This window comes from Notechis scutatus, chromosome 2 (genome assembly GCF_049901735.1).
Source record: "Notechis scutatus isolate UNSWTSFEM ecotype Mainland chromosome 2, rNotScu1.2, whole genome shotgun sequence".
Classification (NCBI taxonomy): domain Eukaryota; kingdom Metazoa; phylum Chordata; class Lepidosauria; order Squamata; family Elapidae; genus Notechis; species Notechis scutatus.
Genome location: NC_142010.1, coordinates 214279874 through 214301444, shown reverse-complemented (window position 1 = coordinate 214301444; position 21571 = coordinate 214279874). Strand labels below are relative to the sequence as shown.

Below are 21571 nucleotides of genomic sequence, written 5' to 3'. Positions count from 1 at the left end.
GCATTTGGATTTCAATCTTGTCACAGTGCTTTATATCTATAGTTTATGGCAAAGTATATTGGGAAAAACCAGCCATTGTAACAAACCCTAACTTAACCAAAACATGAAAGTACTTGGGTCTGTGAAGCTCATAGAATGGAAGAGCAGTAATAACTCAAGAAGTGAAGACCTATGCTCTCAAATGCTTCTCTTCTCAAAGGCTTTTTAACTTTTTTGGGTCAATTCAGCATTCTTTCTTATATTACATAATCAGAAAGTTTACTGGATTAATTAAGTCATAAATTGTCATTGATTGTTGCTGACAGGACTTGTCAGTGTGTTATTTCACATAGATTTTAGCTTCAGCATAAATTATTAGTCTATATTTTAATTATATTTTTATTCAAACTCAGTTATTTTTTTTCCTCTATAAACAAACCTGTATAAAATTTACCTGCTGACTGAGAATAATATTTCATCTGCCTGATAAATAAAACCCTAGTCTACATAACCTTATGATTTATCAAATGTGTCAGTATATAAGAAGTATCAATTTGCTTTTTTTAAGGCAAGTTACCATCTTTCTGAATAGCCAGATTCAGAACTTTGCTCTGAAAATAAGACAAGATAATGATGTATAATGAATTCAACACCCTTTTGATAGTAAAAGAAAGGAAACCTAAATATAGAAAGTAATATAATTGAATATATTGTATAGACTTTAGAGTTAGTCATGCCTAAAATAAATGAAACTAGATAATCATAAACATCCCATTCCATATTTGAAAAATTAAGTCCCTTTTCAATGGTCTAAGTCAAAGCTCACAGTTTGGAATTAATAGATAAATACGTTCTGCAGAATTCATCTCCAAGTTACTATGAATTTCATCCAGGAAAAATAAAAGAAAAAGATTTTCTTCTTTGATTTCATGATTATGGAAAGGCGATTTTTTTTTTACTATTGCCTAGGAGTATGGTCATTCTCAGTATAAATTTGACAGGCTGTCTAAACCCCAGAAGTTTGCTTGTTTTTTGATTAGTGAAATATTCTAAAATATGAAATATTAATTTTACCTTTAAAAGTGATGAAGAGTTAAGTGCAAACTAACAAAGTATTGATGGCTTGTTACATCTACTTGCCTAGATCCTTATTTTTTAAAAAAGTGTTTTCAACAGTGTTGGACAGAATTCCTTTTTGCAAAGCTTAAGAGGTTTTTGTCAGAAAAGAACAGCTGGGAAACATGTGGTATCCATTCCCTCTATCACTTGGAAAAAATTTCACATGTAAATAAAGCCTTCATAAACGTGTTGCCCTTTGAACTCAAGATTGTACACAATATACAAATAATATCTAAAATGAATGAGATCTAGGATAACTCTTAAGCTGCATCTTGTTGATGGAGTAATAAATACTATCAAGTTATATCATTGTAAATGCTTTTGGAGCCATAGTAACAAGTCTAATCAGTTTCTGATTTTAAATATGTAGTTTTTAAATATGTAGAATTGCTTCTTCAAAAATTATGTTTCTCAAAGACTGCACATGAGTGCAAAACTGTTGCAAATGGAGCATTACTGTGCTAGTTCTGCATGTTAAATGTGACTTATAAAATGAAGTACACAATATTCTCAATTTTTGTTTTCTTTTCAGACTAAATGTAAATATTGCTGTGATAGTATCTACTGATTTTAACATTTTATCCTATGGTTATTAAAAAAAAATGTAATGTCTTCCACTATCACTTGCCCCCTCTTATACATTGAAGCCCCTCCTTTCCTTTCAAACTATCACCGTTATATTTCAGGAAAAAAGAAAGAAAATTCGGAATACTTCAAGTTACAATGTACTTTCCCCCCCTATTTTATTAAAGTCTAAATACTATTCTTTTACCAGATAAGTTAAAGTAGTAAAGTTATTACTTCCTTTGCAATTTAGATCTCATTCTTGCTTACAAACATATATGTATAAAGATATAAAGGTAGTTAAAAAAATCTTTCCACAGTATTTTGCTTAAGGATAATTCTATTTTCTGGAGTTTTTGTTCAAAATGTGCAGGATAATAAAGCATGAGCAACAAAATGATGGAAGAGGATTCATCCTAAATTGTCTTTGTGTCTTCTAGTGTCCACCACAAACTGGAGCTCGGGAGTTTCAACACTCCTTGGAAACACACAAAAACCAACAGGCATTGCAGACATGTATAGCAAATTCAGACCAGTAAAGAGGGTGTCGCCACTTAAGCACCAACCGGAAAGCTCTGAAAATAACGAGAGTGATGACCAAAAGAATCAAAAGGTGGACTACAAGAAAGGCAATGACTCTCCATCCATGACTGAGAATGATCATCAAGCTCCAGGTAACGATAACAGCCTAAAAACTAAATGTGTTGAACCTGGAGTTTTGCTCGGTGAGCTGGAGCACTATGATTTGGACATGGATGAAATTTTGGATGTGCCTTATATTAAATCAAACCAGCAGCTTGCTGCTTTTACAAAGGCAGCTCCTGAAAAACGGATTTTGAATGTGTATTCAACACTGAATGGTCGTAGCAGCGATTCCGGACCTGTAGGGGACACTGAAAAGGCCCCAACAGGAACAACGCAGTTCTGTGTTCTGTCCCCTGTGAAAGGCTCTCAGTTGAAAAAAGCACAGTCCATTGTCGCTGATCAGCAAAAACAATTAGTAGAAGAACATGAGTTTCCACAGCCACTTGTTAAAAGTGGTTCAGTCCACGAACCTGAAGCCCACAGCAAGGGTTTCCTCACTAGGACTAATGCTGATAAAATGGAGAAGTCTGTATCCCACTGTCAGCTGAGGACTTTCCATCTGCAAAGTACCGAAAGCAAGTTTGACAAACTGAGCAGCAATGTGAACTGGAACAGTTCTGGAAATTCAGAAGAAAAGAATGAGGCTGTGAAAAAAACTAAGAGCATCTTAAATATTGTGAAAGAGGGACAAATTTCACTTCTGGTAAGTTTTTAAAATAATTCATAAGGCACAAATCCAAAAATATACATTTCCCCTCCTTGCATACAAATTATTTGTAATCTGCAAAATATACATTGATTGTAGCCTGCTGTGAAAATATCTTTTAAAAGATTTATTAAGCAAAATATATATTCTACCTTGGTAATTTACATGTAATTCTGTTTTTCAAATTGGTACAGTTTCAGTTGTTTAGTTACTAACAGAATGAGTTCAATTTCTATTTAGAGGCCAGTGATAGAAACAGAGAGTCTTCTGTTTTGTTCTAATTATTATTCAGGAGTGCTTATCCCAGCTTATTGCAACAGCTTTTATGAACAGGAGTTCACACAGAAGCCCCTATTGGCTTCTAACCCACACAAAGAGTCTTAGCTTTATGATCAGACATGAAAAAAGGCATTTCCAAAGTAATAGTACACAAGTGAATAAGGTTGATGTAAGGAAAACTAGTTTTATGTGCACTGTTCACTATATACCTGGTTTTGCTTTGATTCCCCTGGACGATGTTTTCAAAAACAGTACAGTTGTTAATTAGATTCAGCATAAAGCAATATATGCTATTACTTTATTAGACTGCAATTGCAAAAGCTGAGAGTTATTCTTTTCTTTGTGTTATTTGATACAGCTTGTCTGAATAAAAGTATTGAGTGTAACTAGGGGCTGATGCTAACCATATCTTTTCAACTGAAACCCTGGAATTCAGTGGGGTTTAGTACAATATCAGTATATTTTACAGCCTAAAACTGTCAGTTATCTGTATTTTGTTAATTGCTGTCATTTTTGCCTTTTCTCTTTCCATTTATTTATTCAGCCATTTAGTGTTTATGGTTTTTTTTCTCTTTACAATAAAGAACAGTTGTGATACCTTAATTCACTGCTGAGCTTTTTCTGTTGGGGTAAGCTGATCTTTTTGTGTCTTATTATTACTGAAAAACTGAAGATGATGTTAATCCTAAAATAGTAATGGTGTCACTAAATTCTAATGCAACTAGCAAAAAATGCAGGATAGATGTTACAATCACAGAGTGGAATGAGCTTGTGCATTTATTTTTGCTTGATCTGATGAACTGGTAGACACAGAATAAATCCACACAATGTAGTGTTATATTGTTCTAAATGAATCCCTTAGGAACAAGGGACTATTGTATTACAGTAGATCAATATTCATCCTTGCCTAGACCAGCTCTGCCTTCAAAAAAATGAGTGGCATTATACAATTAATTTTCAGTCTTATGCCTCACCAGCCTAGAAGGAAACACTGTTTTTTAATCCTCTGGGGCATTCCAATTATTTTGTGTCTTTTCTTTGAAGAGTTATAGATGGTTATATGTGGACACATGATATTGGACATTGAGTCCCAGCTCTAATTCACTATTTCCAATCTTTTGATGATGCTTTTTTTCATATTGTTCATAAAAGGTTAGTTCCATTGATTCTTTTTCATACTTAGACATGACACTTACCTTAACAGTTAATTATTCTGATATACATGAAACTGCCTTATAAAAGCTGTAACATTGTAGCAATTTATACAGATCTAAATATTTCTGGTATGGTCTGCTATAAAGGGAAAAATCAATACAGAGAGCATTTAATTATTTTTGAAGCCAGGGTTCAAAGGACCCATGTGTAATAAAATAAATAAATAAATAGTTATAGCCATATTGATCTATCTGGAAAAAACATACTGTTTGATTAACTTTCTTTATTAGAATCATTCAAAATAATACGTGGAAGTGTGAAAGCTTTCTGGTTTTTTGGAAAGTCAGGTGTTTTAAAAACCAAATGATGGAGAGAAGCCAGTTAGGAAACTTTGAAGTTCAGAATCAGTTTGATTATGGTGAATGTTGATTAAATGCATTTGTTAATGGTAGTTGCAATAAATGTTCTAATATTAGAAATAATATCTTATGTCATGAAGAATTCAAATTAATTTTGTATTAATTTTTTGTGATGATGATGAGAATTCAAAAATGTTCTGTCTGCTTTGTTGTCATTTTGTTGCTCCTAAAACGGATATTGTGCAAATGGGGTTTGGATTTTGTTTGTACACAACAAGAAATTCTTAAATCTATGTCAGATAAACAATAAGATTAGGGTGGAGAGGAGAAAATGCTATAAATGGAGAATACACCATTTGGTCTTCTCTAACTTTGCCAGCTCACATTAGAGTCTTTTGGAAGATTTAAATCTGCAAAATTAGGGCATTATTTCTTTCATTTATTAAACTTATACCCCACTGTAGTCAATTGGCTGTCAGGAGCTTCCAAGTTATATAATAAAGTAGCAATTAAATGAATATCAGTGATGGGAAAAATGCAAAAAGAATTAAAAATGGTGTATTACAGTACATCAAGAATATACCCTCTGAAATAATTTGGTTTTCAATAATGTCTTAAAAGTCAGCAAGGAGAGGGGTAAGTCTAAGGGAAATCCATTCCAGCATGGAAAACCAGCTCAGCATCCCTCACATCCTGGAACATAGGGTATATATAAATAAAATGACAATTATTCAAAGTATTACAAAAACAGTTTTCTAATCCATAGTGTATTGTTCTTAAAATTCTTACTGCACCCTGCAGCCAAAACTCAGCAAACACGGGATGAATTTCCTATTGATTTTTACTGAGGGGAAAAACATTAAGAAACATGACAGATATGTTTTTCTAAAAAAAACAGTTTTCAAAGTAAAAAAGGACCTAAAGATCGTACTCCTTCATGTATTTATAATATCATGTCACAAGCCTGCAGCTTTTGAACACCAAGGGGGGAAAAGTAGAAATTTTCAAAAGTATGGTTTTGGTCATTTAAAATTATCCATTCCTGGTCTGACTCTCATTAATAACTTTTTAAAAAAATGTATTTAAATTTCACAATGAGTTATTGTTCAATTACATACAGGTAATTTTCAACTTACACCACTTGCTTAGCAACTGTTTGCATATCTAGCAGATCTACCTGGGGATCCTTACAACTCAGATTTGAAGTTCCAGGGGTCAAAAATGTTCATGTGACTGTAATTCAAGTACTCAGCAACTGGAACACATTTACACCTGTTTGCAATGTCCCATAGTTACATGACTGTGCTTATGATGGTTTTTGCCCAAAAAAAACCCCAGCATTTACTTCCAGTTTTTGGCAAAACCACACCCATAGCAAACAATCAGTTCACATAACAAACATGGCATTCCCTTAATGTCCGTGGTGATTTGCTTAATGACAGATGTACAAAAGGTCATAAAATCAGATGGACAGGCTCCATTATGGTCGTAACTTGAGGACTACCTGTATCAATATAAAAACATCCAATAAACATAACCTGTTTATAGTTGACCTTGAATTAATGAATTAACACTTCCAGTTTTTATCTTTTTGCACAGCCACATCTTGCAGCAGACAATCTGGACAAAATCCATGATGAAAGTGGCAACAATCTTTTACATGTTGCAGCATCGAGAGGACATGCTGAGTGCTTACAGCATCTTACTTCTCTAATGGGTGAAGACTGCTTGAATGAGCGGAACAGTGAACAGCTAACTCCAGCAGGCTTAGCAATAAAGGTAATATAAAGTTCTATGATATTTAAGAGACATAGTACCCATTTGTCAATAGGCATTTGTTTAGCCATAATAATATGCACTGTATTATTGTAGGAACCATAAGAATGAAATGAAAAACTGGTGTGACCATAAAAGTCTTCACTTATAATAGATATAATTGTGCTTTTAAAAAAAGGAAGTGTGGAGAAGTGGAGAATATCACAAAGTATCAAGACCTGAAAATAGAAATTGAAAGATTATGGCATAAACTGGCCATAGTGCTCCCAGTGATTATTGACACTTAGTAAAATCTTGGATGGCATTTAGAAAATCTGTACATTGATAAAATTTCCATTTTTCAATTTCAAAAGGCCACATTGCTTAGATCTATATATATAATACAATCATACATTATGTCGTCGTAGGTTCTTGGGAAGAACTCAAAATTAATTTGAAAACCACAATGTATGATTACTCAAATAAATAATCCATATTATGTTCAAAGAATTGTACTCCTACATAAGCTTGCATAAGAATACAGCCTTAGGTTACAAACCAATGCACGCTTACTAGTTTTATGGAACTCATGGAGAAATCTATGGAGAAATACTAACGTGTAATACACACTTAATTTGGAGAAGGATCTGTATATATTTAGTAGAGTATTATTTTCAAATACTGTAATTGTGTATCATAGGAGCATTGAAATAAAATACTTTATTAGCAAGAGCATCTAATAAACCAACTTCTGCTTCAAAATGACTAAGTAGAATATCTAGAAAGACACAGGTATCCTGTCTTTGAATCACTTCTAAGGCAGTTGCAATTTATGACTATGAAAATGAAGAATAAGCTATGTTATAGGTACAGTAAAATACAGAGTACAATTGGGAGATCCATCAAAAAGATGTCAATTTAATGTTTTCATTATATTTGCACAAGAGTTGCACAAGCATATACCCATAGTTTGTGCAGCTCAGCTGCATTATGATTCGGCCCTTATCTAGTGCGCAATCTTCAAAATTACTTTTTGCAATACATATAGCTCTTGGGAGGGGGAGGGCATCTTTAATGTTTTTATTGGGTCTTAATGTTCTTTAAATATATTATATCTTGTTTAATTGCTGTATAATCAGTTTTCATTACAGTACTTTACAAAACAGACACAGTAGTCTTCTTCAGCTGCAGAAGTTTCATACTAACATGGTCCTTCTGTGTATGCTGTTATATTTTACAGGTACTCAGCAGTACTATAAAATGTAATTTTTTCTTGTATTTCATAGCTGTCAGCTGACATTTTTCCAGAAGAAATGTGTTATTTTTCAGTACATTAGTTTGCATGTCTACTAAGAAATAAATCCTTTGGACTTCAGTGAGACTTGCTGCCACATAAGCATACAAAGGAATATAGCTCTTTTTTGTTTTATGTGCCCACTAGGTTTTGAAAGAGCATGTTTATTTTCATGAGATAATGTGAAAAGGTTTTAATATCTAAAATATCTTAGTTTTAAAAATTGCACATTGAAATAAAGATGCGTAAGAAGCTCTTATTTCATCTCATTTATCCTTATTTATACAATCACACTGAAAAAAGCTTTAAATTTTATCCAAAAAGTAACCTATTTTCATAAACTTGCTGCAGGACATTGTTGCATCATAGAGTCATAGTAGTGTTACCTATCATGGGACTGTTGTTAAAAATATGTGGGGAAATGCTACAAATATATAATTAACATGCTCTAACCCCAGAGGTATTTTGGATATTACTTTTGTTAGAACATCAAGATTAAAAACACAGTTGTCTAACTCTTTGATTTCTCTAACAACAGACCCCATAATCAAAATCAGAAAAATTGAAAAAAAGCTGTGGGAAATACGGCAGATATTTTGGGTCTGAAATACACCCTTACCAGATAGAACTATTGTTTCCTTTTATATTAACAACAACCTATGATCTATTATCTTCTTCCCCCTCAAAAATCTGCATTTTATTATACAATGTCAATTTCATGTTTAAATTATTTTTAATATTAACATTATGAACTGGGATAAGATTGTGCTTCCAGAGTGTTAGAGCTGTAGCAGCCATCCTGTCTGGGAAATGTGGGAACTGTAGTCCTAAACATCTGGGAAGCAGCAGTGATTGCTAAGAGTTTGCGTGAAATAAATATATATTTACAGAAGAATTCCTACAAGCATGCCATCAAGGAAACACTGATGCATTCAAGACTATTTTAATTCTTAGGCCACTTAGAAGCAAATGATGTTTGCACAGCAGAAATGACTCATAAATTGTAAATAAGTCTGCAGTCAGTGCCATTATGATAATAAGCACATAAGAAAGCAGCCTGGCATGTGAACTATTGGGACAGATATTTATTTGTGTGTGTTTGCAGTTGTGATGATGGTATGCTTACAAATAAGAGGAACTGGAGGGAAAAAAAGTCTTCCTTCTCTTTCTTTTTCTTAGAATGGGCAGCTGGAGTGTGTGCGATGGATGGTGAGTGAAACAGAAGCTATTGCAGAATTGAGTTGTTCTAAGGATCACCCAAGCCTTATCCACTATGCCGGATGCTATGGGCAGGTACAGAAAGACAGATGTCACATACATATGTATATAAAATAATTGATTCAGGCTGCCCTTAGTACATTTTGTATTCTGCTTATCCATAAAAATAAGAACATTTGAGTAATATCTGTACCAAAGATGGGATTTTTTTTTTCTGAGTACAGGTAGTCCTTGTCTTATAAAAGTTCAAAGTTACAACAGCACTGAAAAAAGTGACTTATGACCCTTTTTCACATTTATGACCATTCAGCATCCCCATGGTCACGTGATTTATATTCAGATGCTTTACAACTGACTCATATTTATGACAGTTGCAATGGCCCAAGGTCATATGATAATCTTTTGCGACCTTCTGACAAGCAAAATCAATGTGAAATCTACATTCACTCAACAATCCTGTTACTAATTTAACAACCGCATTGATTCACTTAACAAATGTAGGAAGAAAAGTCATAAATTGAACAAATTTCTCACTTAGCAATATAAATTCTGGGTTCAATTGTGGACATAAGTCGAGGACTAACTGTACATTGTTTAATTGCATTTTATCCTAAGTGTGAAGGTTGAGACTGGCACAACAAGACCCAGTAGGTTTAAGAGAACCATTATGTAAACACTTATCAGTTGTGTCCCACAGTCATCAAAAGGAGAGACAAGCATAAGACTCTAATCTTTGCACTGCTGTAGGCAAGTCAGCTGCTCTGTTTAAAGCTTTGCTCTTGTTTGCAATGAAGTTTCTAATCAAGCCCCTCAGACAAATCACACAAAGAGCTGAATAAGGCAAATATCTGGAGAACTGAAATTTACTTTCAACCCTGAAGTGAAGCCTAAATGCAAAGTCCTTTCAAGTGTTAAGAACTGCAGAAATAAATTCAAAACAATTCTAACATGTAAAAATTGCAAGATACTTTTTAACATACTCAAAAGTTATTCACGCACAAGATAACCCATATAAACATCAGAATTGGCTGCAGGTCAAGGGAAATATTTTTACAAGGAACTGGTGTTTTTGAATGGATTCAATACACAATTATTTCCTCTTGGCACTTGGCACACATGATATCTGTTTTTTGAGTAAATACTTCCTATGATAGGAAATGTTTTCTAAAAAGGGTGGGAGTAGTGCTAAAGAATAGACCCCTTGATGTCAATGTTGCCCTGCAAAGCTTGTACAGGATGTTGGGGGGTTTTTTGGGGGGGAGCCTTGCCTTAGTTCAAGGTCTGAATTCAGGAATATCCTTGAACCTAAAAATTTTCAGAAAGAGTAAAGGAGCCAGCTGGATCCTTGCCAGATGGTGACATCAGAAGGAGATGTAGATTGAGCGCTTCTCCAGTAAAGTGTATCTTTAGACCGTGAATTATGTTAATAGCAAAAATGAGCCTTATTTGTTTTTCAACTTTGTATGCCAAAGAAACTGGCTCAACAAACACATCTTTGGTCTTAATAGTTGGAAAGAAATCCTGTGTTTTAGTTTAATATACAAATGAGACCTGTTTGGTGGGTGTGGAGTTCATCTTTAGCATTTTAAAATATTTTTATACAAAGTATAAAATGGAATTCCTCTGAACTTGCTCAAATCTATTCCCCCCCACCCCCAGTGATCTCATTTTGGCACCTTTTTCATTGGCGCTGTCTCCTTCAATTTGTTAGGAGTGATTAATTCAAAAAGCGCAGTGCATGTAGTTTATATATGGTTGTAGAAAACATACAAATGGTCACTTGATTGTAGAAAACGTACAAATGGTCACTAACTAAAACTACATTTTCTACCATAAAAGAATAGTTCTGAAGAAAAACTAACTTTAGATTATATAAGCCTTTTTTTCAGCATATACATCTGTAAGATGGATTCCATCTTAGTCATATGGAAAAAATGAATGATCTTAAGTACTTGTTCCAATGATTTTTTTTTTAAATCTGTTGTCTGACTGATTACAGATTTTTGGTGTAACAATTTTTAACTACATTGATTAACTCGTATTGCTGTTCTCATAATTCAAACCAAATCAGCTTTCAGCTCTACCAGGTTTTTTTCAGGGCTTTGTGTGCTGCAATACATTTTGTTTATTTCTATATAATTCTATCTCTATATTTTATTATATGTCAGCAACAACTGTTTTGCTTCAATAGCACTTATACAAAATTTTATTACAATTTTACTAATCTCATTCTTCCATTGCTTTAAATGAGTTTATCTGGAAGAACAGGATGGGTTTATTACAGTTCACTGCCTTTACTTTGCCTGTTTCACTGGTGATTTCTAGCAATCCTGGTTACTAGTTCATAATTAATCATAGCATTTTAAAGCAAATTTGTCAGTTTGATCATAAATAGATTTCTATTATTTTATTTATTTGCTATAATTATGCACTGCTGAATCTGCTGATGACTTTAGAATTTAGGGAGGTTCTAAATCTAAACATAGTTACAATATAAGAAATAAAAAAATAAAGGATACTAAGAGAACTATGGTGCTGGAGAAGACTCCTGCAAGTCCCTTGGACTGCAAGGCGATCAAACTGGTCAGTCCAAGAGGAGATCAACCCTGAATGCTCTTTGGAAGGCCAGATCCTGAAGAGGAAACCCAGATACTTTGGCCATCTAATGAGAAGGACTCACTGGAGAAGAGCCTAATGCTGGGAAAGATTGAGGGCAATAGAAGAAAAGGATGACAGAGAATAAGGTGGCTGGATGGAGTCAATGAAGAAGTCGGTGTGAGTTTAAATGGAAGATGATAGAAGACAGGAAGGCCTGGAGGAATGTTGTCCATGGGGTCGCGATGAGTCGGGCATGACTTTACAACAACAACAACAACAACAACAACAACAACAACAACAACAACAACAAACAGAACTAAATATATCTTAATGAAATCTGGGTGAAGAAACATATTTTATTTTTCACAAATAGTACTTGAAGGAATGACTACCATTAGCTTCAGAATCTCACTGGTTGACTTTGAGGCAAACAATCTCTCTCAACCCAACCCATAAGGAACTTGTGGGGGGAAATCAGAGAAGAGATCATTATGCCTTTCTCCTTGAGTATCTGAACACAAGGCAGGTATATATCCAAAAGATAAATAACTTCCCAAGAAGAGGAAATCAACAGTGGATCAATTACCAAGCAAAACAATAGACATTTTTTCCTGGATGTGTTCAAGCAGAGGCTCTTGACAGGGAAATTTTAAATTGGATTCCTTCAATGAGAAAACATCTAGTCTAAAAGATCCCTTGCCATTCCATAATTTGAAGATATAGAATAATCATAATAACTATCTTTACTTAACTTTAATTAAATATTATTTATCTCAAATTTAATTTTTGCTATGTCCCTGGCCATGTCTTTTTAGGAATGTGGAGCTTCAGCATACTACTTAGGTATGAGTTAGGGTTTAAATATTTAAAACACAAATCTCACGATAATTTGTGCATTTCTCAATTTATTTATTTAATGTATACCCTACCCATCTCACTTAGAAGCAACTCTGGGTGGTTTACAAGAGAGTTGAAAAAAGCAAGATAAAATATTAAATATTAAAATCAAATTAACATCAATTAACATTAAAATTACCCAAAGTAACAAGAATGGGAGCAAAGTGCCCTCAGAGTGCAATAGAAACTTCCCCTCAGTCCAATATCCACCTCCAATATGATACATCCCCATTGTGGAGCCAGACCAATTGGCAGAACCAGGTTTTAAGGACCCTACAGAAGGCCAAGCAGGTGGGTGTAGATTTCATCTTAAAGGGCACAGTGTTCTGGTGGGCAGGAGCCATAGCAGAAAAGGCTTTTCTCCTGGAGCTTTCCCAGAAGAATTCCTTGACTGAAGGAATTCCTTGGTCTGCAGCATGCCCCTTCTGCTAGCGCTGGTGGGGTAGGCCAATCCCATTGGGGAGAGACAATTCTCCAGGTAGCCTGGAGCAATGCCTTAAAGGGCTTTAAAGGTGATAATCAACACCTTGACTTAGGTCCAGCAGCAAAATAGCAACCAGTGCAGCTCATACAACAGCAGTGTTACATGAGTCAACCTAGGGGCCCCAAGAACTACCATGCAGCTGCATTCTGTACCATCTGTAGCTTCTGAATCCTCTTCAAGGGTACCCCCATGTAGAGCAGATTGCAATATCCAGCTGTGAGATGACAGGGGCTGAGAGCCTGAGCAAGGGGACTGATGATTCAGCAATATTTAGTCCATTAAGAAAATATCTGCTTGTTAATCATAGTTTTCCAAATTGATCAAGACATAGGAAGTGTCTATGTAAACATCAAGCTTAGTCATTGTCAGTTAAAAGATTCAGCTGCTCACTGGATCATAGGATGGCTGTTAGAAAGAAGCCTAAGATGCCTCTGACATAATGTGTTGGCAGATAAACAGGTTCTAAGTGGGAAATAGTTCAACTTCTAAAATTCTTGTAACACTATGCTTTCCTGCCATGAAAATGATTAATTTCAGTTTGGGGCACCAAAGAGCTGGATACTGCTGCCCCATGATATATTAAAGTTAATCCTATTATTCACAATATTTAATTACTGTTTTCATTGTAAGAGAAAAAAACACACAAAATGCTGAAAAGATATTACAGTAATCCAAATAGTCAAATATAGACTAATTAGTTTAACAGATCATTTTACAACATAGGTTGTAGTACAAATAGACAAATCATTATTTGATATAACTGGGGGAAAGCAGGTGCCATCAATAGGTGCTAATAGCAATCTTGCCTGAACTTGAATGCTATAGTTAGGAGACCATAACTAATAGATAACACATGTTCACAATGCTATCTTGCATTTTTGTACTTTAAATCTTTATTGATAAATAGCCAACAGTTTTTATCTATTTAGTTCAAATATTTAATGCCAAGAAAAGAAAGAATAAATATTTTAACTATATCCGTTTTGGTTGCACACATATTTTAAAGTCAATCACCATAGAAGTATCACAAAACCATATGCCTATTTACTTGAGATAGTTCAATAATACTTACACCCCATATAGAAAAGTTTCCAACTGTAGGATGAGAGTATTTAAAATTTAAGAAATACTCAGTGTAATTTTAATAGCATCTAACACTTGTTTTCTATGAACTAAAAAAGCAACTGGTATTAAATTCTGTTGTACAGGTAATCGCTCAACATATTGTGTTATTTTATTCATGTATATATCACACCATTTTAATTATCAATATTTACTGTGCATGTTTTGTTTTTTCCATAGTGTATAAACATCTCTTTTCCCTATAGGAAAAAATCCTTCTGTGGCTTCTTCAGTTTATGCAAGAGCAAGGGATTTCTTTGGATGAAATTGATCAGGATGGTAATAGTGCAGTTCACGTGGCTGCTCAGCATGGATATTTAGGATGTATACAGGTAAATAATCAAAACAGGAATAGGCATGCCAAACTTGTGGCCTCTAGATGTTGCTGAGCTACAAATCCTAGGAGCTCCAACCAACATGGTGAGGGATGCTGGCAATTGACAGCAACATTTGGAAAGGCACAAATAACAGCATTGTGAAATATTGCTAACTTGAAACATAACATCTATTACATTGGATGATAGTTGATGTATGTATGTTCTAGAACAGTGTTCCTCAACCTCAGCAAGGTATATTGACTTTAAGGCAGGGGTGTCAAACTGGTAGCCTACGGGCCAGATTCATCATACAGAGAGCATGCCCACCCCAGCTCCATGAATGGGGAAAGCATTGCAAAATGTCACGTGACAGCAATGTAACACAGCAAGTTTGAGACCCATGCTTTAAGGTATGTAGGCTTCAACTCCCAGAATTTGCAGTCCACATATTTTAAAGTTGTTGAGATTGAGAAACACTGTTCTAGTATACTCAGAACAGAATGATGTAATATGTTTGGCCTGTAGGAGAAATGAGATTTTGCATAAGATACGGACAAAATGGGAAGGTATTGTTTCTAGCTCAAAACACTTAGAATGTTATGTTGGAACTTTTGAGTTTCTGTTGATATCATGAATCAAGATTTCAACTGCCCAATGTTGAGCTACATTCCCCACAAAAAGAAAGAAGAATGTTGGTCATCTAATTCAGGAAAAAATATTATACAGTATTCATATCAGTGACCTGTACATAATTTTAAATGATATTCTGGAATGGATATTTTTCATTAAAAGAATTATATGGAACTAGGTCATCTATCATACTACAAATAAACAAAATGTTAAAAAATTATGATATTTATGTAGTTACCAAGCACAAGTAAATTATATTAAAGTATAAAAATTAGTTTACAATCCCCAAGCCATGACACAACCTTTAAGCAGCCCTAATGTTGTAAATTGAATGTTGAAAAATTTGACACAATCTAAATTACTGCATGTCTCTCTCACTTCTAGTATCTTTTAAGTGGAATGCTTCTATCTAATGATCTAATTTCCTATGGATGCTCTGTTTATGTAAATGCTAAACCTTACTATGATTCTGGAGCTTCTGAAACTCTCAATAAGGAAAAGGGCAATCTACTTTTTATTTTATAATAGCAGTTATTTATTAATAACAGTTCAATCAAATAATTCAGCTTTAATTCTATGGATCAGTTATTGCACTAGTAACAAGTACTATCAAGTTTGGCAAGTGCTCTGCATAGTATATTGTTCAATAGTATTTCAGTTAACAATATAATTACAATATAGTAACTCAAAAGAATATATTTATTAAATAAAATATAACTACCGGAAAATGAAATTGGAACTTTTGTATCCATGGTAAGCTATTTAACATTAAAAGCTTAAGGCCATCATTGACATGACATTCTTTGAAGTATTACAAAGTATTACACCACATTCTTTGAAGCTTTTTAAAATTAAGAACATATTAAAGACCTAGAAGGAACAGATCATTAATTCTCCTAGTTCATTCAGCTTCTAAAGATCATACTAAAATTATTGTAACCTTCTCAGCACAAATGCTATATCTCATCCTTTTTTCACCAAAAAGCTAAAATACGCTGCTTATTATACCAGTTCATTTTATGCTCCTTCCCCCTGAATCTTGCTGCATTCATCATGTCTGGCTTCATCCAATCAAGCAGGACTGAAACCACTTAGAACCTCACAAGAAAAACTAAGAATTTAGCAAAAGTTAATATTTATTGAAGAAAGTTACACCATAACCAAAAAAAAAAAAAAATTCAGTAACTACAGTTAGCTTTATTCAGAAACTAACTTTACTAATTTTTTTTTAAAAGTAGTTCAAATGGTTTTGTGCTTTGTTTTTGTTCCTTTCCTATGTAATAGTCTACTCTTTGAAGGGAGCTGGCCTTGTTTCCTTCGGTGCTTTGTTTTTGAAATGGTGAAATTTGTTCTTATTTTGTTTTCTTTTTTACTAGCAGTGTGAGAATTCACTCTCCCATACCTCTTCTTACAGTAATAGTTTGCATAAGCTAGACATCCCCAAGCTGGTTTCACTAACTTCTATGGGGACTTACAACTCCCATGATTTCCAGACAGAATGTCTATTGGTTTTGTTAGCTAATTCTTGAAGTTGTATATCTATTATATCTAGTGGGAATAAAACTGGGAAGACTGCCATAGACTTCTCTAATATATACTGAACCCAATGCCACTCAATATAATAGCTGCTCTTAATATTTATATATATTTTAGACTCTGGTGGAATATGGAGCAAATGTGACTATGCAAAACCATGTTGGAGAAAAACCTTCCCAGAGTGCTGAACGGCAGGGATATACTATGTGTTCACGTTACTTGGTAGTAGTGGAAACGTGTATGTCACTGGCATCCCAGGTTGTGAAGTTGACAAAACAGCTAAAAGAGTAAGTATTAATTGATTGTGGTATTTCGACACAGGGCTTTATTAATGTTGTATATAATTTACACTGCTTTATGGTTCATGCATATCTGTGCAGTAGATTATGTAATACTTTGAGTTGAAGATGTACCACCAGTCAACAGGCAGTGAGTCCTTAACTAGCTGCATATCTTATTATTTATGTTTATGTCACCTTGGGACATCTGATGGACATATTGAAAACACGTTCCATGGATAAACATAAACTATGAAAGGGTTCTCCAGGAATGCAATCTAAGCAAGACATGTTGAAATAAACCTGAATTCCCTAGACCGTGAGACTAATGACACATAAAATGTCACTTGTAATGTAGAATTCTTACTTTCAATTCTATTTCTTTTCATAAATTTTTTTTATCCACCATTGTATCACAGTTTCTTTCATTATGCCATTGCACTCTATATATAGAAATGTGGATGTAAAATATTTACATGCGTATGAAATTATTCATAATTTCTCTCTAAGAATCTGTAATTTATTCAAAACTTTCCTATTCAGCACTAGCTCAGTGATAAGAATTAGAAAGCAGATTCACCCCAGTTGCTTGATTAAACAAGGAGAATGCCATTCCAAACCTAGCTCTATTGCTTTATTGACAAATAGTTCTCTAAGATTGTTAAGCATACTGAAGAAACTCCCACAATTCACACTTGGGGTTGGGACTGATAGAGCGCAAAGTTTATTGCTGGAAAAGAAGAAAGCACTGTTGATTCCAGAGAAATGGTCAATCTAGTTCAGGGTTGTGGAATTCCCAGCCCATGGGGTGGATGCGTCATGTGCTGGCCACGCCCATGTCCAGTTTAGCAAAGGGGGAAAAAGTCCCGATACATCACATGAAGACATGAGTTTGACACTCCTGATCTAGTTCCTTAGACTGTTTGTTTGCTTAATTTCTATGCTGCTCAGTTAGTTAATCTGATTTTGTATAATCTAATTCAGGGGTGTCAAACTGGCGTCATCACAGTGGCGTCACGTGACATATCGGGACTTTTTAGTTGGAAGAAAAAAGGTCAAGCCACAATAGCCAGAAATAATAAATGAAAATAATTCAGAAAACTGCAAAAGGTAATTTTGCAACTTTGTGTTACAAACCAGTGCTGACATATAGTAGGGGTATAAATAGCACAAAAAAGAAATACTATTTGTTGGCAAGAAAAAAAAAGGCAAAATCTTCTGTGTTTCTAGTACTACAAACTAGGCTAGTGGTGAGCCATTTAAAATATGTTTTGCCATTTCCTGATCCTTTGCTATGCTGTATGAGCATTTCCATTTGTAAGTACCACAGATTCAGTCTACATATGGTTGAAATCATGTGGATGCTTTCTAGCTTTAAATTTGTCCTTTCAAAAGCTCTACAACTGAGAAGCGAGTTAATAATCTATGTCCTTTGAGCCAGGAAATTATCCACTTAAATATACCACAGCTGGACTTGTGCTGTCAGTTTTGTTCCACATTTTAAGCAAATCATTCTGAAAGTGAAAGCAGTAATGAGGAGGTGGCTGTATTTTTATGCATACTCTGGCAGTATCATATGGCTTTAAACTGAGAGAAGGAAAAATATAGCTGTTCTGGAAATTTTCTATTTCAAAGGTAAACAATAGCCAAGGTTTTATAGGAGAGAGAAAAAAAGGTATCATAATGTAGAATTTAGCAGCCCACTAGCCACATGTGTGATGGACAAAAGCTATCAATTTCCAAAATGTTTACAGGAAGCACAATAAATTTAGGATACTTCGTATATGTTTCTGTATATTCTAATAGAGTGATTACCGAAAGAAAATATGAGTCCTGTTACATCAAGCCAAAGATCCAAACTCCTGCAAACTCATTACTATTCCTTGTTCCCAAGTATACCAAAATCACACTCCGTGTTGTACAGGGCAGTCAAACTCCCGGCCCGCGGGCCAGATGCATCACACACTAGCCACACCCATGCCTGGTTTAGTGAAGGGGGGGGATATCCCAATATGTCACATGATGACACCGTGACAATGTGAAATTAACACCCCTGTTGTACTAGAATTCTGACACAAATAGGTATACCTGCTTATAAATTATGTCATTCTTTCCTTACAAATCAATATCATATTTGCATCTTTCTCATTAAAGACATCAGATAACCAATTAACACTTATAACCGAACAAATTATGTCATATTGTAGCCCCTCAGAGGGTATCATTCAACAAGAATAGAATGGAATGGAATGGAATAGAACAGAATTTATTGGCCAAGTGTGATTGGACACACAAGGAATTTGTCTTGATGTAAATGCTCTCAGTGTACATTAAAAAAAAAAGATAAGCAATTTACCTTGCAAAAATGGCAAAAATCTTCTGAAGGGGGGAGGGGAAAAGTAAATGAATTAAATTAAAATATTAACAAATAGAACTCAATTTCTTGACAGTAATTTTAACACTTTTTGGCTTAACTAGGAACCAGAGATTTCTGAGCAGATTGCAGATTTGTTTAAATTTAAAAATGAGGTGTCACATCACCTACCTTTATCTGCCCCAAATAGTTTTACAAGTCTGGAGAAAAGCTTTTCTTTTCTTACTGTAACAATTGCAAATATTTCTACTGCTTAATTACTCAATTAACATGAAGAAATCAGAGAATGGAGACTCCAAAATCTGACACCACATTTCCTCAAAATGCAAAGCAATTTTTGGACGTGGATGTAGAGAACTAAACAAAAAGACTTGAGCTAAGTGGATGGAATTAAAAATGAAATGGTGAAATTATTTGGGATGAAACCAAACTGAGGAAGGTGTGTTTTAGGGTATAATTAAAACAAATGTTATAAATGTCAAGAAAAGGTTAATGAGAAAACATAATGTGAGAATGTTGACAGATGTAAAGCTGCAGGTAGAGATAGTATAACTGTAGAAATGTTGAAATATGTATGTGGTGTGCAACTCACTTAACATGTGTGCAAAAGCTGCATCTGTGTTTGATGACTGGAAGAATGCTTTTATTATTCCCCTGCAGCAAAAGTGACTGTAATAACTACAAAGGGATGAGTTTGTTAAGTGTGCCTGGGAGGATGTTAGGCAGGATTTTGATTGAAAGAGGTGATAATGAGAAAACCTGAAAAATACACTGTAGTTATATGCCAGGCATGAAGTACACAGATTTTTGCTCTTGTAGCAAGAAGTTAAAAAATGTACAGTGAAATGGGCCAAAAGAAAGGGAAAGATTGAACAAGATGTATTGGATGGAGTTTATGAGGGGAGAGGGGGTAAGAGTTTTGCTTTTTAAAGGAGTGTGCTTATCATAACTAGTCATTTAAAGCCTATTTTATTTGTTCGTGTAGCTATGGCATATTTGTTCGTGTAGCTATGGCATATGTGAGTTATTCAAAGTTCCGTTTTGCAGTGTTTATTGTTCTTGTGTTATCGCTAGTATACCTTTCTAAAACTCCTGGAAATACGGCATCATAAGACAATAACTATAGCTAAATAAATAATAATGTCAATAAAATAAATAAAATGGTAATATTTTAATTTTACTTTATTTTTACGTAACTAAATAAATTATATCTAAAAGTATTTACCTAAAATATCCCATTAGAATGGGTTAAAATCTAAAAGCATATTTGAGAAAAATCCACATATAATTTACTAAAGAAACAAAAGACTAATTCACACACACACACACACACACACACACACACACACAATGTTATGCAATTAAATTATTTTTAAAAATAGTCTTTTTTAACAGTAAGAAAAGGGAGAAATAAAATTAAATTCTGGCAGTAAAATCTTTGTTTAAATATAGAAAAAGAGATCACTTCTCCAGAGTATTGCATAGCTGACAGCAAAAGAAAGTCTTTCTATGATTATAGTATTGGTTCTAATGCTTGAAACAGTTGCCATTTAATGGAAAAGGGCTTTTTTTTAAAAAAAGGGGGTTCATGTAGAAAGCTTTCAGTTTTATTGAACAGAAATTTTATTGGAAAGAACCAACAGATTGATGCTTCTTCTTGATTCTGTGCCTGTTTCTTTTAGACCTCCAAGACATATCAAGACGCCAATCTGATATATGAGCATGGTGCTTTATGATAGTATGAAAAGTGAAAGTAACAGGTTTTTTTTCAGAATATGGGACGAGAATGCAAATAGTATCACATGGCATGGACTAACCAATCAGTGCTGTGCAGAACTGGTTTCAGATACAAACTTTCTCCTCAGTACTTTGTTTTATTGAAAATGTTATGGCTGACTGGAAAGATTTGGGAACATTGCCATAGACATTTCACCAAGCAAATGAGCAGTGAACGGATTTTATTTAAATGTCATGCTGCCTGAAAGATATAGTTAATTAGAATTGGGTACCCTGTTTGGTTTCCTCAGATGAGTTCCAATCTTCACTAAATGTGAATTATTATTATCCTTACTCTCAAAATTAAAAGTATGTGTTCATAATTATTCTTGAAGTTCTGAATATGTCTTTTAAATATTGTTAATGAAAGATAAAATAAGGGTCATGTTTTAAAATAAAATATATAATCTAGTACAGTGGTGGCAAATGTTTTTCGGCTCCCGTGCCAATAATTGCGCGCATACTCGTGCCAGCACCCGGAAGGCAATATGTACTGGGCCCCACAACCCCCCTGCACATGTGCGCATGATCCCTCTGCAGCGCGCC

At 34.3% G+C, this 21571-nt stretch overlaps 1 protein-coding gene across 4 annotated transcripts in view; it reads left to right on the top strand.

Annotated features, from left to right (window-relative positions):
- SNCAIP (synuclein alpha interacting protein) overlaps positions 1 to 21571 on the top strand; it is a 113910-nt gene that overhangs the window by 76773 nt on the left and 15566 nt on the right. For 3 of the 4 annotated variants that reach the window (XM_087958021.1, XM_087958024.1, XM_087958025.1), the window contains 5 exons: positions 2103 to 2950; positions 6346 to 6525; positions 8975 to 9088; positions 14321 to 14446; positions 16715 to 16884. In XM_087958021.1, the coding sequence (XP_087814147.1) occupies positions 2103 to 2950; positions 6346 to 6525; positions 8975 to 9088; positions 14321 to 14446; positions 16715 to 16884 (1438 nt within the window). The remainder of the gene's footprint in view (positions 1 to 2102; positions 2951 to 6345; positions 6526 to 8974; positions 9089 to 14320; positions 14447 to 16714; positions 16885 to 21571) is intronic. The other variant, XM_087958022.1, reaches the window with a different exon arrangement.